The sequence below is a fragment of the Gobio gobio genome (genome assembly GCF_949357685.1).
Source record: "Gobio gobio genome assembly, chromosome: 4".
In the NCBI taxonomy this organism is placed as follows: domain Eukaryota; kingdom Metazoa; phylum Chordata; class Actinopteri; order Cypriniformes; family Gobionidae; genus Gobio; species Gobio gobio.
The window spans coordinates 59,668,998-59,696,486 of NC_137100.1; the positions used below are offsets into that span (position 1 = coordinate 59,668,998).

The 27,489-nt window shown below is 36.9% G+C and overlaps 1 protein-coding gene across 2 annotated transcripts; it reads left to right on the forward strand.

The window, feature by feature from the left end:
- Positions 1 to 2,876: 2,876 nt before the first annotated feature.
- wdr31 (WD repeat domain 31) lies at positions 2,877 to 25,574 on the forward strand. Of its 2 annotated transcripts, XM_079815837.1 has the most exons (11): positions 2,877 to 3,106; positions 3,649 to 3,780; positions 3,896 to 4,022; positions 9,666 to 9,725; positions 10,589 to 10,663; positions 12,607 to 12,751; positions 12,843 to 12,943; positions 15,114 to 15,181; positions 17,312 to 17,453; positions 17,540 to 17,702; positions 22,504 to 25,574. In XM_079815837.1, exons 2-11 carry the CDS (start codon positions 3,734 to 3,736, stop codon positions 22,662 to 22,664), a joined length of 1,089 nt encoding a protein of 362 aa, XP_079671963.1. In that variant the 5' UTR covers positions 2,877 to 3,106; positions 3,649 to 3,733; the 3' UTR covers positions 22,665 to 25,574. The 2 variants fall into 2 exon arrangements, with proteins under 2 accessions (XP_079671963.1, XP_079671964.1); XM_079815838.1 differs by lacking the exon at positions 9,666 to 9,725 and having other exon boundaries at positions 2,881 to 3,106.
- The last annotated feature ends 1,915 nt before the right edge of the window (positions 25,575 to 27,489 follow it).

The window sequence follows — 27,489 nt, forward strand, 5'->3', positions numbered from 1 at the left end:
CTAGAAATGTTACAAGGAATTAAATGGCTTTTAATAAAATAGATTTTTTTTATATATAACCTACATTTTAAAAAATATTCTTGCTGAATAGGGGGCATACCAGGAGGCAATATTAGTCTGATTTATATTCTACAGATATTATGTGCCTAAACATTTTCTCCAACTCAGAGCATAATGTCTTGAGCTTATTTATTAGATTGCTTTCCACTGACTGATTCCTTCATTTCTATAAAGAACAACTGTACAGTTTTGAATACATCTTTGTTTTTTGTTTTTAAATTCATGACTGTTTCGCCAAACATTCTTACATATTCGGGTTTTTAGGCCTGTCGCAATGATCAATATATCGATATATCGCACAATATATGTACATGACCTTAATAATTTTTTGTGATGCAATATATCGCCCATTATGTTTACATGATAATGAATGTCACCAACATTTTACTCGATTGTGCTCTCATCTTGTATGTTTTCCGTGACGGAGGCGAAAGTGGTTCTCGGGCAGTTCCTTCACACACAGAGCGGTTATCGACAGGTGAAAAAATGGCGCCATTTGAGGCGTTATAGTGTTTTCCTGACAACTACTGACAGTTTGGAAGAATAAGCCCAAATGGACTCGATTTCAAAGCCGAATCCCCTGTTCCGGTGCACATATAAATGTCAACACAGAATGACGAGTGTTAAAGCCATTATTTACTATTTATTCAATTTTTTTATTTTTTATTTAGGATAATATATTTTTTACCCTTAATTTCCATGATCTAAAGAATTAAAAGGTTATCATTTGAAAATGTGTAGGTCTACTTGCATTATTATGCTGTTATATTAGGATTATATATTCAGTGGCATAAAATAGTCTTAAAATGACAATAATATCGTTTATCGCAATTATTTCTGGGACGATATATCGCGAAACAAAAAGTAGTTATCGTGACAGGCCTACTGGGATCTATATCTAACATGGACAGGTCTCTACCTGTCACGATAATATAAAACTCCTGATATTAGAGTAACAATTACAGAAGAATAAAATAAAACATATTGCGTTACCTTTTGGAGCTTGTAAGGGTTCAGTTTGAGCAGATGTTTTATACCATCACCACTGTCCTTGTCAGAACTCATTTCCCAGTACATTCTGCATCTGGATCATATTTGCGATCTCACGCATATTCTCAAAACTCATTTTCAACGTCTTGAAAATCAATATTTTGATCACTGACAGCTTCCTTCACCAGATCCACCATCAAGTGACAGTGACACTATATGATTGTGTTCAGTAAATCGCTGAGCCATTTCAAGTTTTGCAGATTATAATTATTATTGTTTCGTTTTCAGTCTGCAGTAAGTATGAGTGAAACGTCACTTCATCATTGTGTAGACATTTGACTTTGTGAGTGGTAAATTGCAGTTATTTCGTCATTATAGATTCATTTATTATTGTGCAGAAAAAAAAATACATACAATCTTACAAACCTCGGGTCGTTAGCGACCCTATACAATTTTGACAAAAAACTAGTGGAAAAACAGGCATTCAATTATAATTGTATTATTTTTTCTTGTTATATTGTTTAAAATTGATTTATTGAGGAATACTAAGAAGGTTGATGTCTAACTTTAAAAAATGAACGAGGAGGAGGGTAGTGAAGGACGTCTCGGGTCGCTAAAGACCCGAGGTATGTATTTAAGGGTTTTAATTATGTAATAGTTATTTCTACGAGATATTTCTGTTCCATTATAATGCATATGGATGTAGTTTTGTAACTGTTTCCCCTGTTGAAAATGATAATATGAATAATAATCATGTGGATTAATATTATAATGTCGTAATATTTTTGTTTAATTTAATGTAGTATATTTTCGTTTAGTTTCGTTTAATGTTTATTGTAGCCTATTGTTTGTGTTGTATATAAATTAATAGTTTGTGCATACAGTCAAACCAAAAATTATTCAGACAGATAGCCTATATATATTTTTTACTAATGGGTGCAGGACACTAGTTCATTTATGTAAGTGAGGATAGCAAAATAAAGTAAACTGACATATTATACCCAAAAATTCTTCATACAGTGAATACCAGTAAAATTGATAACAATTTGGGACCAAGATTATTCAGACACTTTGAGCTGAAGTGTTTTTTCTTTAATTGCTAATGTGACCTTTTACACCACAGACTGAACAAAATGAAGCATTGCTTGGCAATTGGTTGACCTAAATTGGTATTATCTAATTGTGACAGCCGATTGGTTGATTGTAATTCATTACATACCTTTCTATCAAAGTTATCTAACATTATCAAGATATATGGAGGTAGTGGGCATTTCTCCTGTTGAAAATCAATAATAATAATAATAATAATAATTTGGATTAATATTATAATGTTGTTATATTTTTGTTTATTTGTTTAGTTACGTTTTCTGATTATTTTATTGTCTGTTTTGTTGTAGCCTATATAAATTAATCGTGTGTGCATATATATGGATTTAGTAGGCGTTTTGTTATACTGTTTCCCCTGTTGAAAATCAATAATATTAAAAATAATTTGGATTAATATTATGTTGTAATATTTTTGTTTAGTTTAATTTAGTATATTTTTGTTTAGTTACGTGTTATGTTTATTTTATTGTCTGTTTTGTTGTATATAAATTAATAGTTGTGCAGATTTATGGACGTAGTAGGCGTTTTGTAACTGTTTTCCCTGTTGAAAAAAAATTTGGATTAATATTATAATGTAAAAATATTTTACTTAGTATATTTCGTTTAGTTCGTTTTCTGTTTGTTGTATATAAATTAATATTTAAAAAAAAAATAGTTTGTTGTACAGAAAATCCAATGACCTGAAGCCCATGTCACCCCGCCCCCTGTGTGTTCACGTCACGTGATCTCCGTGTGCCTGGTAACAGCGAAAGCGTCTCTCACGCCATGGAGAAGCTGTGCGCGAGGAGCCGCGGAAGATTTAGAGCCGAAACGGATCAAGATGCGCGATAAATCCTTTGTTCACGTACTTTCAAAAAGCTCCTATATCACACACACACATGCGAGACGTTCACAATAACACTGGCACACTGATTGGCAGACCCGGCTAAGCGTCGGAAGGCTTGGGACGGTAAGTTTTGTTTTGCTCTCGCGAACTTCACTGAATTTAAAATGCGTCTACGTGTGTCTGATGTAGTTTAATAGTAGATGCACGGGTTAAAAGCCAGGTATGTTGCATGTATGCAGTGCTTGCAGGTTTGCCTTCAAAGGGGCAATGCATTTTGCACCGGCACCTAGCTATAGCCTATATATAGGCTATACACATATATGTGAATGTCTGCATATAGCTGTTTAATTGCATATGAATGTTTATTGCAGAAGATGTGTACTGGAGATTTTGATTTGGCCAAATATTGCCATATTGCATCTTTCTTGTTACCTAATGCGATGAGGAACTAATGCACTTAATAGGATTCAGGTCGCCCTCCCTGTCTTCCTGTAGCTCTCAGAAGCAAGCTGTGCCCATATACATAACTGAACCCAGTACATAACTGATTACCAGCTTATGCTAGAGACAACTTCAGCATCTGTTCTTGGCAGCTAATAGCTCCCTTGTGAGGTTGCCAGGGACTGATGTCTTCATCAACATGTAAAAAACTGTAATTCTCTCAGATCCCGAAAGAGTCTGTAGATGGCTTGCAACGTGGGGAGATGAGAAAGGCCTCCTGATATCAGGTGATCGGACACCCATACAAACATGGGGAAACTACAGAGCAAGTTCCGGCGGCGCTCAGACCTTTACAAGTGAGATATGATGAGTAATAACTATTTGACAGATGCCTGTGATGAGGTTATGGTCATTGAGTCTCTGTTGTTGTTGTTGTTGTTGTTGTTGTTGTTGTTGTTATCACCTTGACAGGGTCAAAGAGGGTGCGGAGACTGCACTTGTGCCCCAGGTAGTGCAGTATGAACCTGCTCACACAGGTGCCATCAACTGTGTCGTCAGCCTGACCTCTGACCTGTGCGTGTCAGGGGGGCATGACCAGGTGAGCTGGAGAAGCATTGAATTGGAGGGAGGTTTTGAGATTAACGGGTGTAGCGGCGTTGAGTGTGGAAATGCAAAAACAATTGACCCTTCACTGCTTTGCCCTGTTGGTTACTGTGGCTGGCGGATAATAAAGCAGTTAAAACTGAATGGAATCCATTTCAAAGTTAAATTATACAGTAGTGTTATAAAACTGCATCATTAGTGTAGTCAGTGTTATTGTAATTTAAACTATTAAAAATTGTTTTTTGAAAACGATTTTTGATCAATTTACAACCATTGGCATATTGGCTGTTGCATGAAAAAGGATGATATAACAAACCTACGGTTTATTTTAGAGGTCGACCGATAGTGGATTTTACCGATAAGTAAGTAAGTAAGTAAGTAAAATGTATTTATATAGCACTTATCACAGATAAAGATCACAAAGTGCTTTACAATGTATATACAATTTAACACATCAGAACAAAACCAAAACAAAACATGAAAGCCCGAGAATTAACTAAAAGCTTGTCTAAATAAAAGTGTCTTCAGCTGCTTTTTAAAGATACCGATAACAAGGTTCGACCGCACTTGCCGATAACCGATTAACCGGCCGATAGTTTTTAAAATGGATACTGGATTTAAAAAAATAACAGTGCTGAACTTTTTTACAAAAAATTAAATAAAAAAACAGTACTGAACCATGAAAATGTGTTAAATTACATATGTAAATATGAACATATCTAACAGAAACAATTTTACAGAAAATAATTTAAACATTCAAATAATATTAGGAATAAATAAATATTTAGCTATAACCTAGAAACATGTATGTAAATGTCATAGGTAACAGACTGCCAGTCCCATTTGTTAACAAGTATGTATTAGCTTATTTAGCTAGCTTACATGAACTAAATGCACTATGCAATATACATTTTACAGCATGTATTAATATTTGAGCAATACAATTGTACCTTGATCATTCATGTTAGTTCATAGTGCATTAACTAAGGTTAACAGATATAATTAACAATGGATAATACCTCTACAGCATTTATTAACCTTAATGTTACAAATGGAATATTATTTTAAAGTGTTAACATTACATATAAATCCAATCTTTTTAGAACACTTTTACTACATAATTATCTAATCAAAATAACACAATAAAAACGCTTGGGACAATTGAACTGTGCAACACTGTCACTGTCCCTACATCTCTGCAAAAGTTTATCCTTTGCATGTGGTTTTAAAGAGCCCCTATTATATGGATTTTTGAAAATTACCTTTCATGTAGTGTGTAACATAGCTCTAAGTGAATGAAAACATCCTGCATCGTTTTAAATCTAAAGTGCACCGTATATTAAAAGTAAGAATCGACTCTGAGTCAATTAAACAAATCGTTTTTAAAAACAAATCCCAAGCCGTTTCGTTGTGACGTCAAGATGAAACATTAGCCTATTGCCCGCATTTTGTTCCCACACGTGCACCTAAATAAATTCGGCAATTAATTTGCTCCGTTACACTGAACTAACAAATGGCGACAGACAGCAAGATTAATCAGATTACAGCACGTCACTTCTCAGACATTCTCACAACGATTCTGCATGTTCAATCGGCCTGAAGTGCCATAAACTACACTGACACTTATCATTGAGAAAGGTCCTGCTCCTTTCTGATTCATCAGCAACTCTAGACGTTTCCTCGTCGGACTCTGGCTCAAATTGGAAAGGCAAAATTGATACCATGTCTGTTCATACACTTTTCAACACTTGACAAGCCGCATATGGAAGTAAAACAATGCCAAATATATTTGTAACAAAAAAGCTTGTTGAATTGCTCTACTTGAAAAAATATGCATTGCATTAACCATGCTTGCATTTTATTGCATTGAATTTTTAGGGCTTGCATTTTTATGGGCTGAAATTCAACATGGTTGTATATTTGAGATGTGAATATTTCAATTCAAAACATTTCACACACATTTTCATTATTAAAAATTAAATAATCCATAATATTCACCTCTCAGATTTCGCTTCCAAAATATTAATTCTGTTTAAAAAATACAGCCCATAATATTCGACAGGCAATTTTCGGTCCATTTTATTTTGCTTTACAAATTTGCTTCCACAGCTTCAGTGGTTCATATGTGACAGAAAATTCAACAGTTACCATCTGGGAATAGTGATGTGTCATTCATGAACGATTTGTTCATTTTGAACGAATCTTTAATATGACTCGAGAACAACGAGTTGTCTCAGAGAGCGATGATTCGTTCATTTTGTGTTGACCACGCATGCGCAACCTCCCATAAGCTCTGTACAGGAAACAGAAAAGATTAGTTCATCTCTCGAGTCTCGTTTCGCGTCGTTCATCAAGTCCCAGCCCCATAGGCAAGGCTATGCAGTCACTGGAAACAGAAAAGATTAGTTCATCTCTCGAGTCTTCTCGTTCGAGTCGTTCGTTCAAGTCCCCATAGGCTGAATGCAGAAACAGTTCAGCTCTCGAGTCTTGTTCTTTTGTCACATGACGTGACAGCCGTGTTGGAGACAGAAATGAATTAATTCATAAACTTCCTTACAAACAAAGGCATAGTTTTTTTGTTGTTTATTTCAGTTTTTTAGCTAGTAAAATTATTTATTTTCCTATGAAACCTGGACATATTGGGTAGGTCAGAATGGATAGGCATAACAAAAGTTTATTGCACATATCTTCTGATGATTTTATAATAATAAATATATTACAACATGCAGTCAATAATACGACTGTTGTATATGTTGCGAGACACTGAACCGGGAAGCGGTCACGTGAAAAAAGAACGAGACATGAGAGATGAACTAATCATTTCTGTTTCTGCATTCAGCCTATGGGGACTTGAACGAACGACTCGAACGAGAAGATTCGAAAGATTAACTAATCTTTTCTGTTTCCGGACGCATGTATTACATATGAGGCTGTCACGGTGACAAAAGAAAGAATGATTTGGATCGGGAGGTGAGGTGAACTAACAGACTGCATACATAGCCTGAAGCAAGATATCGCAATTAATTAATCATTTCTTTCTCAAAGTTTGGCCATGGCTGCATTAGCTTATAGTTTATTTTTTATTCCAAAAGTACTAAATGTGTTGAAAAATGTAACATGTAACATTTTAATTAGATTCTGCTGAAATAAACAAAATTACTTGAAAAAAGATTTTGCTGAACGAGATTCAAAGATCTGGGTCAGTAAAATGATCTGAACTTCCCACTACTATCTGGGAACTGCAGGAATAGCGAATAGCAGTAGATTACCGAGCATAATCTCCATCTGCTGTTATTCGACCTCAACAGCAGGTGGTGCAAGCGACTGTTGACGAAGACCATGTAGAGAGAGCATAGACCGGAAAAATATATGGACATCCGTGACGTCACCCATAGGATTCTGAAGAGCAGTTTTGAAGCGTAAAGTAGGATTGAGCTGGCCATTGCCATCTTGGCAGCGCGTCACTCCCGGATAACAGAAAATGGGCAAAGAGGCGGGATGTGGGCGGAGCTGAGGTGACGTGATGACTGACAGACAGCAGACAAACAGCAATCCACCTGTCACTCAAAGTGGCCACGCCCTTAATTATGCAGGACTTTAAGGCTTTATATAATGTAAACGAATGAGTCAAAAAAAAAAAAATTCACCCCCCTCACAGTTGTCATGAAGGGCAAAATTAGATATATAGACCAAAGCCACAATTTCTACCAGGCTGTAAACATGTTTTTTCTGCTGTAAAGTTGGGCATTTTAACATGGGGCTCAATGAGATTCTGCTCCCTTCTGGAGCCTGTCCCTAGCGGCCAGTCGATGAATTGCAGTTTAAGTCACTTCTGATTGGCTTCAAAAGAAACTGGGGGAAGTTGCCGCTTGAGAATGAGTCATTCATTCATTAAATGGATTTGCAGAAATGGAGCAAGCGATACGTATTTGATATTATTATCAGGGCCTGTATATATGGAAAAGCTGATAAAGACACAAAAGCAGTGTTTACATTTAAGTCTTCACGGTTACTTTTGTACACGTAAGCAGCTTTCTCTACCGCACATAGATAGTCGCACATTTAGGTCTCCGTCTCTAAAGTTACATATGACTTGTGTATAATGCATATTATAAAACATTTTTAAGTGTTTTTTGACCTTGCATGCACGTAAACTTTTTATTGGAGACTCTCAAAACAAAAATTAGGAACCTTTCAAATGCCGTAATAGGGGCACTTTAAGCCTTGTGAATTGAAATATTCAAGCACAAAAAGATGCAAAAGAGAACTCAATTCTTCACACTGTGTGAGAAGTTCGCACACATCAATAATGCGTGCCCGGAAAGCAGCTTCTCAGACAGTGTGCAAATACTGAATAGAGTTGTCTTGCTTCTAATTTACACAGAATATATTAAAATGGCCGTCTTGGATGAACGTAAACAGCTGAGAAATAAAACACTTGTGTAACAGTATATATGATCCGTGCAGCTCTTAAAGTGACAGCAGCCTCATATTCACGCTGCGCTGCTCTCTGCGTTTTAATGTTAATCAAACAAGACAAAAACAAAAACATTTTTACATTTTCTTTACTTAATTTACGTACCTGAAAACTACTGTTAAACCTACCTAAAAGCATTGTTTATTTCATATGTGTCATTGTTCCAATCCAAGTTCATTATAGAAATGTTTTGATGAATATTATTAGTAGTGAGTATCGCTGCAAATGCTTATTATTTGTAGCAATAAACTAGCTAGCATAGCTTAATGCATGTGTTTTTGAACTTTGCTCATTTAAAACATGTTCAAAACACTATCTATTTAAATGAAGTGAACAAATGACAAATATCGGTATTGGAATCGGCCAATAATTGTTTGTTAAAATCGATATTGGCCCAAAATAAATCCTGTCGATGCATTAGCTTTATGCCATTGTTTGAAGCGACTGCAGGCTATATTGTTATATCAAAATAAACAAGCTGAAAACACTCTTCCTGAAAAACTTGTATTGATTTTTCTATAGCATTAAGACTCAGTAAAATATACATTGGTTTCTTTAAGAATGTGCATGGTATTATAATGTTATACTAAAAATAAAAATAAAACAATGGGGAAAAACTTAGATAGAAAGAAAAAACATTAAGCACACTGAATAATATAAGTAGACTTTTATTTTGTAATTGCAGAAAAAAAATTAATTGCAAAAAATGTAATTCGATTAATTGTGCAGCCCTAGTTGAAATAAAATAAAATGCATAAACTTATGTAATGACAACTTTAAAAAACTTTGAGATAATGAAAATTTATGTTTTTAGAGAATCCTGAAATAAGTACTAAAACTGAAATAAAATTATAATAGAAGAGAATAATATAAATATTTAAACAGTTATTAAAACTATATATAAAATTACTAAAACTTAATCTGAAAATTAATGAATAAATACTATAATAATATATAATTAATTCTAAAATAACACTGGTGTAAATGACCTAACCCTTACTAATTTACTGTAAACTCTTTAGTTACTATCAATGCATAAATCAAATCATGTACATTTTTCTCATGGTCTCAATGGACTTCTGTATTTTTGTAAAGCATCATTAACAGTGCTTTATTGCTCATAGTAACAATGAACAAACCTTTAAATCTTGATTATTACAGCTCTGTGGAATACGTGATTCTGATTGGTCAAAAGCATCACGGTCAAAGGCAGCAAGCATGGTCTGTGGTCAAATATATTTGTATATTGACTTTGTGACTGTCTTCATAACTGTATTTGTATTTTTGACTGTTGTCTCTGACGTCTCAATTTCCTACTCTGCGCTATAGCTTCATGTCGCCGCATTCTTTGTTCTCACATAATAAAACAATGTGTCAAATCAATCTTTTTATTGAAATACAACTACTATTAAAAATGTTGGGTTCAGTAAGATTTGTTTTCTTTCAATGAAATGAATACATTTATTCAGCAAGGACACATTCAATTGATCAAAAGTGACAGTAAAGACATTTATAATGTTACAAAAGCTTTCTAATAAATGCTGTTTAAAAATTGGTACTATTTCCACACACAAACGAAGTTTTCCACTTTGATAATAATCAGAAATGTTTATTTAGTAGCAAATCAGCATATTAGAATGATTTCTGAAGGATCACGTGACACTGAAGACTGGAGTAATGATAAATTACATTTTAAAATATAGTCATTTTAATATATTATATGTTTATAATTCAATAATGACATTGAGTTATACACATTCAATTTGGCATGTAACTCCTCCCTCACCGTTTGTGAAATGGACATAAATGATTTCTCAAATCATGCTGCTCATTGAGAAGAGATGTGCTGGAACATTTCTAAGTATTTTTACCTGGGGTGTGTTAAAACTGGGAAGCAGCCACCTAGCAACCACTATAGCAACACGCATAAGCCACTATGAACATCATATCAACATCAGACAACATGCAAGCATGCTCCACATTTAAGGCTTTATATAAACTGGCAATAGTCGTCATAATATCTTGTTCAATGTTTGATCAAAATATGCATTTTAATGTGATTTCTGTTGTTGTTTTGTGGTCAGGCTGTTGTTGTCTATGACTGGAAGGCTGGAAAACTGTGTAAATCATTCCCGGGCCATAGCAGAGAGATTACAAAGGTAATAAAACTACAGTAAGTCTTTCTAATTAGATTCAACGAGCAATGCCGGATCCTGCTTTGACTTGTTTTGGAACAATTTTCATCGGTGGAACAAAAATAAACAAGGTTACACTTGTATATACACACTATGTAACTTTTGGCCCTCTAACAGTTAAAAAAAGAAAACCGCATGCATTTTGCAGAAGAACATTGTTTTGGTTTTTTCTTCGGGTCTGTGTGATGATTATGGTTATCCCACTGCTCATAAAACACTCACTACTAGGCTTAATAGAGACAACCAGTTTAGATGGAAAGGATCTCAAGCTGACTAGCTTTACCCATTAATAGACACGGGACTTCCTTGAAAATGAATTCCAGCACAGCGCTACAACAACCATAATGAAATGAGCCTTCACAATAAATAATACTTTATGCTGTGTTCACACCAAACGCGAATAGAGCGTAAAAATCGCGTCAACCGCGTCTACTTTCACACGGGAACATTTTGAATGCATTCGTAGAAATCGAGCGCTGGAAGCGAAATTGACGCGCGTTCAAGGCACTCCAGGAGAAATATGTCATAAAACACCACTCTGCCTCTTTTCATTTTCATTAAAAATATATATTAAGCATGAAAAGCCACACAAATGTGGTCCAGGCAACTCCTACATTATCTTCACTGCATGTATGTTTAAATATCCTTAAAATATAAAGTTATGAAACTTCTCTTTGCCCTCAGTCAAAACGATTTGGCAGACAACAAATTATAGATTCATGAGAGCAAAGCTCGGCCGTTAGATCTACACAAAACGAACCACTACAGGACATCAGAGCCAGCGGCAGACGCCAGAAGGACTGGCCGAGGAAAGGCTGCCTTCGCCGGGGTTATGAGCAGTGATTGCCCGGTGATCGCCTGGATCTCACAACTCCAAAAACACAAGATTATTTTTTTTAAATAGGCGCTCTCTTTATAAATAAACCACAGATTTGAGCTTTAAACAACTACATTCCCACCTAAAAAAGTCTTAAAACTACATTTTGTGACACAATAGTACTATTTTTAATTTATGCAGGGTTTCTCATACACGTCACTTTACCACGTGACAGCAGCAAGCAGGCTCCTGATTGGTTAACGCGGCGCGAATTGACGCCAAAGTTCAAATTTTTCAACTCGGGCGTCAGACGCGAATTCGCTTCAAACGCGTGAATGCACAACAGCACCATTCGCATGTAACGCGCATATCGCGCAAGACGCTCAATTCGCGTCCAATTTGCGTCATTCGCGCGAACTGGACGCGCCTTTCCATTGACTTAACATTGAAATCACTCGTGCCAGACGCTCTATTTGCGTTTGGTGTGAACGCAGCATTACAATGAACTCTGTTAGAGCTACATATGGCAATTTATCTGTTCATTACAATACCTTACTCACCTGTTAAGTAATAAAAACACCATCTCAGAAAAGCCAAGCCGATGTTGATTCTTGTTTTATTACAAGCTCTGTCGGGTTTTCTTTTTGCCAGACTCCTCTTTTTGCCCATTTATAAAACGGGTGCTTTCCCCGGAGGTTGGAGGTTTAGTTGCTCCATGTCAACCTTTCTCACTCGTTGTGACAACTAGCCTATGCCACTCCCACACCAGACACACATCAAAGAAGCCGGAGCAACTTTTCTCTATTTACGGATATGATGAGACACACGAGTGACGTACAGTATGTACGCAATTTCCTCCAAAAACTATCCCGACAGGTCTAAAAGAAGCACTTATAATTAGCTTAACAGTGAATAAGGGTAAGACAAAAACACGTTTTGGAAGAAGGATTGACGATGTATTATTAATTTTGAACAAAAAAAATTACATAGTGTACCTTTTTATATATTTTGCACACATAGAGATGAAGCAATGAACAAGTATGTTTTTTTATATATATGTACAATATAAATCTCTCTTTTTTTCCTTTAGTTGTGTTGTTTTAAAGGAAGTTCGTTAATCTTCAGTGCGTCCCGGGATAAGACGGTGCTGATGTGGGATCTGGGTCGAGATACAGAACCCGTCCAGGAGTTTTGTGGCCATGAACTCGTAGTTAACGGGGTAGTGGTCAGCCCAGGTGAACAAACGCTCAAACGATTAACATGCAACATGCACAAAATCTCAGACACAATGCTGTAATGTGTTTTTTATTTGATTTTGTCTTTTAGATGGCGCAAAGCTGTGCACGGGCTCTCGGGATAACTCCATGCGCCTCTGGGACATTGAGTCGGGAGAATGTCTGCAGACAAACACCATCTCACGTAACCTGGTTAGAAAAGCCAGTCTTCAGAAATATATTCTTGCGCATAGCTATTACCTAGACTATAAGGTTGTTAAATGCTTGATTCTGATTGGTTGACGAACGTTCAAAGGTGTGAAATTATTTTCCAGTTAACACACAGCTAAAGTAGTTCCAGGCAGGTCTTGACTGCATTACAGTTCCATATCACTTCCAGGGCTCCAGACTAACTTTTTGCCTTGGTTGCACTGGTGCGCCTAACTTTTTTATTTTGGTGCACCCAAAAAATTCCCCGGCTCGCGTCGCCTTTAACACCACAATTTCAAGGTCGCCTTTTTATCACGCTCCCTATACATTCATATATAGATTATGTAAATGACATAATATATGCATTTAAACAGGAATTAAAATCAAGGGAAACAATGCTTTGAACACTACTATTTTAAAACTACAGTGTTATAAATTAATTTAAAAAATAATGAAATAAACAATGAAATACAACTCATAATAAATAAAAAAAAAATATATATATATATATCACGCTTTGATGATTGTCATAATTATGTGGTAACGTTACTATAGTTTTTTTTATTTTTCTTAATAAAATTGTGCCAGCTGGAACAAATGCTATAATGAAATTATGAATTATTACGGGTAGATCACCGCAGGATTAAGAGTGGTTGAAAGTTTTTTCAAAGAGCCAGAAAGTAACTTTGCAGCAGACACAACAAATTAACAATTATACTAATGTAAGCGTTTCGGGTAGGACAGTAGATATATCAGCAAATATCGTTCTCAAAGAAATTTTTTTTGGAATATAATACAACAATGCACAATGAATCACAGTAGTGACGCAGACTGGGTTAAGCATTTACTGTATCTGAGGGAAATGTTGCCGCACGTTCTGCCAGTCTCTTCAAAGGAAGATTACAAACGGCGAACGCCAAATGATTAGACACAACAATTTTGTTTTGTTGGTTTGCTTGACGATGTGAGTACAGGACTCTTTTACTTTAATGGTAACGTTAGATATTTTAAAAAATTTGCCATATGGAGCTATTCCTAGATGTTTTGATTCTCGTGCCGCCTGAGCAGGTGGTTGTCATGACAATGACGTAGTTTAGGGCGGATGCGCGCACTCACTCACTCACTCACACACTCTCACTCTCTCTCACACACACATGCACACCTTCAGTGAAATGGACTCACAAACCGTTTCAGCGTTTAGTTTGCTGATGCTGATTGCCGTAACTGTTTCTCTGGTGCTGCTCAGGTCCCAATTTCAATCACACACACAGCACGGAGCAGGAATATCTGGACCACAGCCAATCAGAGGCAAAGACCCGCCCCATCTCTGTCTCTGATTGGTTTAGACCATGACATGATCCAACCATGAGTGTGTGTGAGTTCAGTCAAAGGAGAACAAACGCTTCGTTCGTGGAGAGGCAGCTGAGCGGATGTAAGGACGTTAGGTGCACTGGTGCGACCTAGGAAAAATTTTAGTCGCACCCTTACAATTTTTGGGCGCATGTGCGACTCTAGAGCCCTGACTTCGCCAAATGATTTCAGCATTTTCAAAGCATTTCCAAAACCCACAGAGACACTGACCAAGCAAGTAACTATAACCAACAATAGAATACAAACACATTCTCTCCCTCCCTTAAGCACACATTCAGCATAGACACACTGACAGAAACATTCACATGCACAGAAACTTGTTGTCTGCGCTGCCCTGCGACTTAATCAATAAAATAGATAAAGTGACGTCAATGACGTTTTTCAGTAGCGAGGTAGTAACGTTGCTGTTTTTGAGGCAGGTAAACTTACAACTTTGCTATTATTAGAGACGCTGCTGTCGAACACTATTGAGAGACACAGATGCAGGTAATTCATCTATCAAACTCTCTCCAATAACCGCTTTAGTCTGCATATCAATGGCTCAACTAGCTCTGAAATGACGTTTTGGTATTAGCAACGGAGGTTTGGGATGAGATGCGTAAGTTTAAGGACAAAAACCTGGCAAATGTTATGAAATAAAACATCTGAACAAGTCTTGAGACATGGTAACCGCTTCATGAACCCGTTACCATAATTTGTCTAATAATTCAACGCCCGGAGTCAATTATTTCTTACTTGGGCCTGAATATTATTGTTAGTCACTGAATATGAATGTGTCTTGTCCTGTTGCCCTCTGTTTCAGGTGACCCATGTGTGCTGGGTACCAGGAAGCTCATCTATTGTCCAAACCTCAGAAGACAAAACTATCAGGTCAGAAGTGATATGTCGTATGATCCATTACGTTGGTGTGCTGTCATTGTTTGCAGAGATCTGTTTCTCTGGAAAAATTACTAAACAAATAAGCTGCGTGGTTGATTATATCATCGTAAAATGTAAACTATATAATTGCAAAATGTAAACTATATCATCACACAGTGTTTATTTTTTTCCACTGAGGTGCATTAATTAAAATTAACTAATAATGAGTTACAGCATTTTTTAATCTTAGTTAATTATTAAAATTCAACTGTTCAATAAAAAATACCTGTTCATTTACAATAAGGTCCCATTTGTTTAATTTAGGTAATGCATTGACTAAAATTAACTAACAATGAGCAAATCACTGGATACAGTATTTTAAATATTTGTTCATCATTAAAATGCAACTGTTCATTGTTAGTTCATGTCTATTGAATAATATTAACGGAAAAAACTTTTGATTTTAATGTGTTAGCAAATGTTGAAATGAACATAACTAAGATTATTAAATACTTTAGAATGATTTTCACTGTACTCATGTAAAGTCAGTGGCGCAAAAAGTGAGTATGCGCTATATGCGGCGCATAGGGGCGCAGCATCTTGGGGGCGCCAAAGCGATGGTATAAAAAAAAATATATATAATTTTTTTGGTATTTTCTATATGTAGCTGCTGTTGTGCGTTCCTAAATCATTTCTGTATTTCCTCAATATTATATAACATTTTAGAGGACTAACAGGCTAGAGTAGGCGCCCTCATAAGATTCCATAATAGGCTTTTGGATAATAATGGAATATCGCGAGTGGGCGCGCCTGGCGGCCAACGTGTTCACGCTTGGGCGGGTGTCTGATTGCGCATTGACACGTCAAAAGCGTGCGATTTGACAGCAAAACAGTTTTGACAGTTTCCGACGCGTGTTTTTATATCAAAGTGCACGTCCTCGATGCGTGATTTGCTATTTTAAAAACCGTGACCCCAGCGCTCATATGGTAAATCACGCGTCGAGGACGAGCGCTATGAGTTGGACAAAACACACGTTATCAACGTGTAGCCTATAGGCTAAACAGGCAAACCAAACAGGCAGTGCAAACTTGTGTTTGAAGTATCCAAACAGACGAAAAGAACGTGCTCTTTCCTTAGTGTTCTCAAAATTGCAAAAATAAAATTGATATTGCATTTTGCAATCGTGCTGATATAGGCTACTCTAGCACTCTTGCTCGTATGATATTGCTTACCTCATAATTTCCTCTTTAATTACTTTCAAACAAATGTTTATTTTTTTGTTCGTTATTAGCCTATTTTTAATTAAAATACAAGAACAAACAATAAACAATAAAAAATATATTAAACTTTTGTTCAAAAAAAAAATAAGACTGATAACATAAAATAGATAGGCTAAATAAAAGATATTTGGAAATTCATGTTACAATTTAGTAGGCACTAAAGAGCGCTCTAGAATGTTTGGTAGCAACATTGTTACTAGTATTGGGCATCGAGAACCGGTTCCTACTTGGAATCGTTATAAAAATTCAGATTATTTTCGTTCGGGGGGGGGATGGGGCGCCGCCAAAATTGTTGCTGCATACCCCTCTGGCATTGGGTAGTTACGCCCCTGTGTAAAGTTATAAATAACTATATAGCAAATCTCAACAGCTTGATTGCTTGTATCATCACAAAATGTTAACTATATTGGGTAACACTTTATTTCGGTGGTCCACTTTAGACATTATACTAACTAACTAACTATAAGTAACTTTTGCAACTACATGTCAACTAACACTCATTGGAGTATTAGTAGACTGTCTGCTTAATATCTGCTAACACTTTATTTGTATGCTTCCCATCAGACTGAATATAAGTAACTACATGTCAACTTATTCTACTAATCCTTACCCTAACTGTCTACTAACAGTATGAGAGTTAGTTGACATTGACGATGTCTAAAGCGGACCATCAAAATAAAGTGTAACCATATATTGTTGCACAGCTCTAATCTGCTAAATACGACTATAAGGCATTAAGATAATATATATCATCATGATTTTAATGTAAAGCTTCTTTGTAAAAATGTGTGAAATATATGCTTTATAACAAAAAAAATTGTTTGACTTTGTTAGTGTGTTGATGTGTATTGTCTGTCGCAGGGTGTGGGATAGTCGTACCTGGCAGGTGACTAACACATTTCCAGCAAAGCAGTACATTCAGACACACTGTGACATCAGCTCCAACTGTTACCACCTGCTGTCGTCCAGCAACGGTTTCGGTGGGCAGGGTTGCGAGGCCACGGTGAGTGTGTGTACGGATACTGCCAGGACACAGCTGTGCATGTGCATAAATGTATATAGTTTTTGTGTGTTTATGCTTGTGTGTAGCTGTGGGACCTCAGACAGCCTGGCTGTAAGGTGGCCGAATACAGAGGACACCTGCAGAGCACCGCGTGCTGCGTGTTTGTGCCTCCCCGTCCCGGGTGTCCTGCCCTTGTGGCATCGTCATCGTATGACAGCTCAGTAAAAATATGGGATCAGAACACTGCAGGTAACAGGCACACATATGCACTTGTATTCTGTTTTTTAAACACAAGAGGATTAACCAGGTGGCTTGTGGGTTAACAGCTTCCTGTCTTTGGAAGACAAGTCAAAAAACTGTTTAGTTAGATAAAAAGGAAACTTTAAGAGGAGACGAACTCAGCTGGAGAAGCCCATCTCTTTTGGATGGCATATATTTAAATAAATATGTAAATATATGCCACCAGAGGTCGACCGATTCATCGGTTTTGCGATTAATCGGCACCGATAGCTGATTGGTGGAACAATAGGTTATCAGCAAAAATCCACAGCGTTGCTGGAGCGGCTGAGTCGGGTGCGCTGTCATTACACAGTACAAGAGCCCTGAGAAGGATCTGCTGGCATTAGATAGCACAAGAGCGGCCTCTAGAGGCCAAATAAAAACTCACTGACGCCTTGTGTTGTTTACATTCACACGTGAGGCTGCGCGCGACGCTGCACGGAGAGCGCTGACACATAAGATGTGCGTTTAAAACATGACAGCGAAACGGTATGAATACAGAACACAACAGTACTTGTTTCCAAATCATTGTAAAGTAATGCATTTCTTGACTAGATGCTGTATTAACAGGTCCATAACAGCAGTGTGTATGTTTGTCAGCGAGGCTGAGAGGACCCTAACATTAGCAGTACCTCAAGCAGTTAAAACAATGTGATAAAAACACACGCAAGTCACACCTAAATGTTTCATATATAAAATTAGTGATGTGAGAATGCAAACTGTATCGCCACGCTGCCGACAGAAACATAAACAAAGCAGAAACGCACTCATTTTTTTTATTAGATAATCTCCTTCTAAAAAAGCAGACTGTTTGGATTTGTATGAAATGGTAACACTACAATAAGATTCCATTTGTAACATTAACTAAGGTTAATAAATGCTGTGGAAGTATTGTTCATTATTAGTATGTTAATTTCAACATTAAGTTGAGTTTGAATTTTTATTTTTATCTGTTAACCTTGGTGAATGCACTATGAACAAACATGAATGATCAAGATACAATTGTATTGCTCATATTAATACATCCTGTAAAAATGTATATTGCATAATGCATATAGTTAATGTAAGCTAATGCATCCTTGTTGCACAGGGACTAGTGTTGTCATCTAGTGTTACCTATGAAATGTACATGCATGTTTCTAGGTTATAGGTAAAGACACAAATTTGACCTGTAATTTTTTAATGTTTAAATTATTTTCAGAAAAATTGTTCTGTTAGAACTTCTTATTTTAATATTCATATTTATGTTTTTAATTGAGCAAATTTTCATGGATCAGTACTGTTTTTAATTTTTTTTATTTCATGTTATAACGTTCAGCACTGTTTTACTTATGTTTTTTCATCCAGTATCCATTAAAAAAATTAATCTGTCGATTAATCGGTTATCGGCAAGTGCGGTCCAACCTAGTTACCGGTATCGGTAAAATCCACTATCGGTCGACCTATATATGCCACACATTACTTTGCTTAGAAATCCAAATAAAAATCATATAGTATATATAAATATATTGGGCCCTATACGGACTACCGGCACATCCGGGAACTTAACTGTCAATTTCGTCAACGCCCCTTTTTAGGGACGTAATAAACTAGACTTCCCATAGACTTCAATACAAAATAGCGGCACAAAACAACGTCCGTACACAGCCGGCAGGCTTGAATAACTTAAGAAATCACTAAGATTAAACATGTCAAGTAATTATATGTCCAGCCTGCCATAGAGCGTGAAAGATACATCCACACACTTAATTTTGTAGTTTTAAAAAACATGTCCCTTCATTCTCCCACAGCTACACAACAATCAAAAGCGAAAATTTATATTTCAAATAAAGGCTGTTTTGAACATTTTGTTTTGAACTTCATGTTTTTGATGATGTGGAATTGAAATGCAAACGTTTTCCAAATATTAAAAAAAGGACACTTCATCTTTAAATAACACTTGCTATGTTTCCATCCAAAGTTGCGAATTTATGCGCAGAATTGGAATAACACATAAATAATTTGCGAATAAATCAGCGTTTCCATTCCATGTGTTCAAGAGAACAAAATCGGTACTTCCTGGGAAATCGGTGCAAAACGTGTAATAAAAATGGAAGTTGAGGCAATTGGGGAAGCCACTGTGGCTCTTTTATGCATCTCGGAGCGTGCAGACGAAACACAACAACGCTGTCATTTTATCTTGCTGTTGGATGCTAGTTTTTGGGAACGCAATTATGTGAGACTCTTCTAGTAATTTAAAAAAAAAATCATTTTGTTGACAGACTTGCTCAGGCATTTCAGAATGATCAACCTATCATTTGAGATGCTGTGCGATGAAATTGGCCCACTGGTTAGTTGAGCCTGGTTTCTCCCAAGGTTTTCTTCTCCATTCTGTCACCTGATGGAGTTTGGGTTCCTTGCCGCTGTCGCCTCTAGCTTGCTTAGTTGGGGAAACTTAATATTCAACAATATTAATGATCTGACTGTACTGATGCTGTTGTATGAGAACTGAACTGAGCTGGACAATGACATACATTTTTGCAGCACTGCTTTATCGATTAAATTAACTATATTTAATAATTGATGATCTTTAGAACGGAACTGAATCAACACTGAACTGACTTCAGATGAACAATGACATTATATTTAGAGCTGCTTTACAGCCAAAATAACTGTTTGCATCATTGAATCATTTTCTTGTTATCACTGTAAAGCTGCTTTGAAACCATTTGTATTTTATAAAGCGCTATATAAATAAAGGTGACTAGTCCGCAGTTGAGGCAAAATCACGTGAGTTTTTTTGTTGAGCTTCGAGGGATTTATTCAGTAAATTTGTTTCCATCATATTTGCTCTTCTTATCAGAAAACTGAAGCAAAAACAAATGTGATGTCCGCACTGATATAACTGCTCCAATTTATTGCAACGTTTCGACCGACAGGTCTTCGTCAGGCACTGATTCTTATCAGATAAAACATTTATCCACCTCACTTGAGCACATCTGTTTTTTAATACAAATTTTTAGAATTTATGCGCATCTTGGCATGTCATCCAGCGTTCATGTCATCCAGCCATACAGTGAGGAAAATAAGTATTTGAACACCCTGCTATTTTGCAAGTTCTCCCACTTAGAAATCATGGAGGGGTCTGAAATTGTCATCGTAGGTGCATGTCCACTTTGAGAGACATAATCTAAAAAAAAAAGTCCAGAAATCACAATGAATGATTTTTACTATATATTTGTATGATACAGCTGCAAATAAGTATTTGAACACCTGTCTATCAGCTAGAATTCTGACCCTCGAAGACCTGTTAGTCTGCCTTTAAAATGTCCACCTCCACTCCATTTATTATCCTAAATTAGATGCACCTGTTTGAGGTCGTTAGCTGCATAAAGACGCCTGTCCACCCCATAGAATCAGTAAGAATCCAACTACTAACATGGCCAAGACCAAAGAGCTGTCCGAAGACACTAGAGACAAAAAAAATGGTCTAAGGATTAATGTGCTACTGGGTTCATGAATATTAATCACGTTGTCAGCACTCATTCAAACTGATTTGCTGAAATCAAAACAGGCAAAGTAATAGTATAGTAAAAGTAATAGTAATAGGTGCGCGCCAGCCAATGAGATTGCGTTTGTGCATTAGTTAATTGCAAACTAACGCCATTATTTTACAGGAAAATACAACAAAGAAGAATATTGTTTACATGTAGCACGTCAATTCTGTGTGGTATAAGACTCTCTCGCTCTCTCTTTGAGTGTGTGTGAAACACTGAGCGCTCGCGCACGCGCGCCTCACACTAGTATTTACTGTGCGTCAAATACACTGTGCATTCATTGAGATGAACTGAAATAGTGTGCTTCACCGATCGATTGAGAAAGAGAGCGAATCTCTTAAGCGCTCAGTCCAAGTGCTCAGCGAGTGAAAATATATCTGTGTGTACAGGTTCCAGATTGTAGAGGTAGCCCCTCTTTTAGCTATGAACTCCTCCGTACCTTCCGCCATAGTTGTTTTCGCTCTGCACGTGAGATGCGAATGGGTTGTGTGCTGCGTCATCAACTAGGCTTAATCGTTAATGAAAAGCTGTTCACTTTTCAACGTAAATGAAATAAAAAAATAACATTATTATTTTTAAACTGGAACTAAATACGTGTTTTAATGGCTACAAGTATAGTAGGCTACAGGACAGAGAAGTCATTTTACCGGTGAGCGGTTTTTGCATACATTTTTATTTCCTGTTGCTGTGCTAGCTCTTTTATTGTATATGACTGTGTAAACAGCTCAGTAAACCTTTTATTTAAATGTGGTGGTTTTATTTAAATAAAAATTTTGCATTTTTGCAGTGAGAGGCACCTTTTTTGAATAGATTTCTGTTGGCAGAGAGCGTCACCGCGTTTTTTTTCTATTGTCCAATCAAATGAATGGAGAGGCGGGCCTTCCGTTGTGGCGACCGTTACCTTGATGAGACTGACAGGACAGCTGATTCGGGGGTTTCCTAGCAACATAAAAAAACCGCAGCGCACTGCTATTTTCTAAATTGAAAAACGTCGACCAATAAAAGGCAGTGCAGTGCGCCTTGCGTTTTCGAACCTGAAAAAAGCGTTCTGTGTGATCGGGGCCTTAGGCTAATTTGCCCTGTTTAGTAAATCTGGCCCTTAGTGTATGTCATGCTTTTGGAAACGAATAGCTTTTACTAAAAATGTCAGGCCATACAACCATGAAAAAAAATGAGCCATATCAGCTTTAAATCCACATGGTTTGATTCTTGTCTCCTCCATATTCTCTCTGCAGCATGTTTGTACACATTAACGCTGGACGGTTCGGGGCCTTTGGTGTCTCTGGCTCCGTGTGACTCCAGCAGTCTCCTGTGTGCCAGTTTTAACACAGGACTGCACCACCTGCATCTGGATCAGGGAACAGTGCCCAGCCTCGCTGAAGTGGCTCGCTTCTGACGTCCATCTGGACCACCTGGAAAATCAAACTGACGAGTTTAAACGAACAACTTTAATAACTGGAACTCCTGGAAATAAAAAAGTACACTACGTCGACAAAAGTATGTGGACACCCTATTCCAAACAGCTTGGACATTTCAGCTACACCTATTACTAACAGGAGCGTGCCATCTGCTCGTGTCTAAATGGGAACAAATCCCTGCTTTTATGTTCCAACATTGTCCGCATGTTTTTGGCCATGTAGTGATCACTTGACTACATGAACCACTAACATGTGTAAAAACGTCCCTAAAGGAAAGAGACTATGGTGGCTGTAAAACTCCCTACCTGCAGGGATGATTTAACTGTATGGGAATTTTTTTTCTCCATTTCCAGATACATCCATGAGATGAGATAGGTGCTGTTGTGTGTGTTATTGTGTAAAAAAAATACAGGCAATAAAATGCCACTCCACTTCTGCTTGGCTGCTGAATATGGTTGGATATATTATTGTAGGCCAGGGGTGTAAAGTACTGGAGTCATTGTACTCAAAAAAGTATTATTTTAGGACATTTAGAGCATCAAATACAAACACGTTTTGCATTAAAATTGGTTTAAATCTTTCCAAAACCATTCTTCCAAAATTCTTCCCCTTTTTTTGTTTTTGTTTATTGAGCTAACAAATCATTTGCCTTAACTTTTTTTTTTGAAACATCCAAATCCATTCCATTGTGAAATATGACCACAACAACATCTGAGGCAGGATTAACTAAAATAAGATATGCCAACATGACTTGAGATGGGTTTCAAAATATACTTTTTGCTTAGTACTGTGTGTACTCAGCCTGTCTTTAGTAATTATTATGTTTCTAGCATTTTATATGTTTGGCAACAGTTCCTCTAACCCTAACTGATGGCGTGTGTAGATTTTCATTTCTTAAATAACCATGTAGGAAGACACATCATGGCCATATTCCAGGATGACCATGTCAAGATTCATCAGGCTCAGATTGTGAAAGAATGGATGGGAGGGAGCATGAAGAATCATTTTCACACGTGAATCGGCTCCTCTGAATCCAGACCTTAAATTCAGTGAAAGTCTTTGGGATGTGCTGGAGGAGACTTTACAGAGTGCTGGACTCTTGACCAAACATTGATGCACCTCTTGATGGAAACAAATTTCCATCAAGAGGTCTATCAATTTTCAAGATCTTGTATTACCTCGCAATCTTACATAACACCCCCGAAGCCTTGACGCCGGGCATGACCTTGAGTACAATTTCTCTGTACATTTACACCCCTGATGGAGAGCTTTTATTTGCACTAGGTAATGGCTAATGGGTCAAAATGGTTCACTTCCAAAATCATGCAGAAAGTAGCGTAGAAGGATATAAAAATCTCAGGCTCTCTCTCTCTCTCTCATATGCACACATATTCACAGCTACATATACACAGACTCAGGGTTTGGCATGAGACAGAAACTGAATTATTTTTCACAGAGAAGCTGCTAGAATTTGCATACACACACACATTTAAACATTTATGTAAACATTCGGCTCTTGCGTTTCCTGAGGCCGGTTTTGAGATGATGTGACCGTTTAGAAAATTAAATACAAAAACAGCAGATCTCAATATTCTTCCAGAGAGTGGCCAGACAATGGAGAATGAAAATCAGTGATGCAATCTGTTTTCTGTTGTTGTTTTTAATATTTCTTTTTCTTTAATATTAGTTCTAGAATATTGCAGCTTTTTTTCAGCGAATACTGTCCTGCCAACACCGGCAGTGTTGATTCCATATGTATTTAAAAATGAGAAACTGTCATTATTTTGAAACTTTTTCAACCAAAGAGTTTTTGTTTTATGTTTTCTTTTATTTCTGCATAATGCACAGTGGCCCCAAAGTATTTTTACACTTAAGTCACACTTAAAACTGCCTGAATGTCATTGCCTTCTTGCACTCTTAAAAATAAAGGTTCTTTATTGACATCTATAGTCCATAAAGAACCTTTGACATCCATGGAACCTTTCGAATGCACAAAAGGTTCTTTAGATTTTTCAAATGTATTTAAACTAAACTAAGAAAATATGATTCTTTTAAGAACTGTTCACTGAAAAGTTATTTGAGAAACCCAGAATGGTAATACATTTTAAGAGTGTAGAGCTTTTCTCAAAACAAACTGCATTACTGAGGCTTTTACTGAGGTACATTTTATTTAGTATTTCATTTTAAGTAGTGTAAAATAACAGGTTCATCACATTGTTGTTTAATGCAATGACATTCATTCAAGTGTCCAAATACATTTTTCAGCCACCATATAACATTAGCAGTATATGAACAAACAGTGGAAAGTCGTGTACTGTGTAATGTTGTTTTAATGATAGGCTGCAGAAGGATGTGAAGGTTACACTGATGTGTTTATTTGACTATTATGTAAATTCTGTGGTGTCGAGATATCAATTTGAAGGAAATGTTAATGTATTTTCAGCATGTTACGTGATAAATTATTTCAGTTCAATGAGGAGAGTCCTTTTTTGGCTCTTTGTTTGCATACAGACACAACAGGACATGGAAACATCTGTGGGATAATACGTGTAGCTTCATATCAGTGCTATAAGAACCATATCAAATGATAGTACAATGATATTTATTAACAGCTCGGAATATATCATAATTAGTCTGTTCACTGTAAAAAGTGACCAGTTGACTTTAAAAAAATGAGGAAAAGTAAATAAACCATACGTAATTGAAAAAAAGATGTGGAATTGTCAAGTTCACATAACTTATTTTTTTCAATTGCGCATTTAGTTTATTTCCCTTATTAATTTTAAGACAACAGGTTTCCTCACTTTTTTTTAAGTTAAGTCAACTTTTCACCCAAATCCAGAAAAGTTGGGACATTTTGTAAAATCCAATAAAGTCAAGAATCTGTGATTTGTTCATTCTCTTTAAGCTTTATTTAACTGACAACAGTTTTCACTGACCAACATAATTGTATTTTCTAAATATAAACACATTTCACACTCCAAAAAAGTTGGGACAGATGCAAAATAAAAGTGAAAAGCTTATAGAATATACACTCACCTAAAGGATTATTAGGAACACCCTACTAATACTGTGTTTGACCCCCTTTCGCCTTCAGAACTGCCTTAATTATACGTGGCATTGATTCAACAAGGTGCTGAAAGCATTCTTTAGAAATGTTGGCCCATATTGATAGGATAGCATCTTGCAGTTGATGGAGATTTGTCGGATGCACATCCAGGGCACGAAGCTCCCGTTCCACCACATCCCAAAGATGCTATTGGGTTGAGATCTAGTGACTGTGGGGGCCATTTTAGTACAGCGAACTCATTGTCATGTTCAAGAAACCAATTTGAAATGATTCGAGCTTTGTGACATGATGCATTATCCTGCTGGAAGTAGCCATCAGAGGATGGGTACATGGTGGTCATAAAGGGATGGACATGGTCAGAAACAATGCTCAGGTAGGCCGTGGCATTTAAACGATGCCCAATTGGCACTAAGGGGCCTAAAGTGTGCCAAGAAAACATCCCCCACACCATTACACCACCACCACCAGCCAGCACAGTGGTAACAAGGCATGATGGATCCATGTTCTCATTCTGTTTATGCCAAATTCTGACTCTACCATCTGAATGTCTCAACAGAAATCGAGACTCATCAGACCAGGCAACATTTTTCCAGTCTTCAACTGTCCAATTTTGTTGAGCTTGTGCAAATTGTAGCCTCTTTTTCCTATTTGTAGTGGAGATGAGTGGTACCCGGTGGGGTCTTCTGCTGTTGTAGCCCATCCGCCTCAAGGTTGTGTGTGTTGTTGCTTCACAAATGCTTTGCTGCATACATCGGTTGTAACGAGTGGTTATTTCAGTCAAAGTTGCTCTTCTATCAGCTTGAATCAGTCGGCCCATTCTCCTCTGACCTCTAGCATCAACAAGGCATTTTCGCCCACAGGACTGCCGCATACTGGATGTTTTTCCCTTTTCACACCATTCTTTGTAAACCCTAGAAATGGTTGTGCGTGAAAATCCCAGTAACTGAGCAGATTGTGAAATACTCAGACCGGCCCGTCTGGCACCAACAACCATGCCACGCTCAAAATGGCTTAAATCACCTTTCTTTCCCATTCTGACATTCAGTTTGGAGTTCAGGAGATTGTCTTGACCAGGACCACACCCCTAAATGCATTGAAGCAACTGCCATGTGATTGGTTGATTAGATAATTGCATTAATGAGAAATTGAACAGGTGTTCCGAATAATCCTTTAGGTGAGTGTATAAGTTAAACTCCTTTAAAAACTCCCAATAATACGTATAGGTGAACTGGTAATAGGTAAGGGTATCATGATTGCACTGTAAAAAAAAATCGTGTCTCCAATTGAAAATTTTGTAGTGAGCGATCACATCTAAAATGTTCGGTTGGCCAAATTGAATTTCTGTGAATTGATGCAATTTAATTCAATTAAAATTCAAGAAATTCAATTTGGCCAACTGAAAATTTTAGATGTGATCGCTCACTACAAAATTTTCAAATTGAGACCTGATTTTTTTTTACAGTGTGGGTGTAAAAGGAGCATCTCAGTCTTTGTAAGCAAAGATGGGTCATAGCACATCACTTTGTGTCCAATATCATGAGGGAATTGTCAAACAATTCAAAAAACACTTTTCTAAATTCAAGATTGCACCATCTTTTACCATCTACCATAAATAATATTGTGAAAAGATTCAGGGAATCCAGACAAATCTTAAGCCGCTTTTCCACCGTCGGGCTGAACGGTTCACATTACATAACCGTTCCATTCCGTGCCGATTCAGGCCAGCTGAGCTG

What these genes read in the sequence shown, in the direction of transcription:
- wdr31 (XM_079815837.1), top strand. Translation starts at nt 3,734, where the DNA reads ATGGGGAAACTACAGAGCAAGTTCCGGCGGCGCTCAGACCTTTACAA. An exon ending in CGGCGCTCAGACCTTTACAA is followed by an intron (nt 3,781 to 3,895) that starts GTGAGATATGAT and finishes TCACCTTGACAG; the next exon opens with GGTCAAAGAGGGTGCGGAGA. An exon ending in CGGGGTAGTGGTCAGCCCAG is followed by an intron (nt 12,752 to 12,842) that starts GTGAACAAACGC and finishes TTTGTCTTTTAG; the next exon opens with ATGGCGCAAAGCTGTGCACG.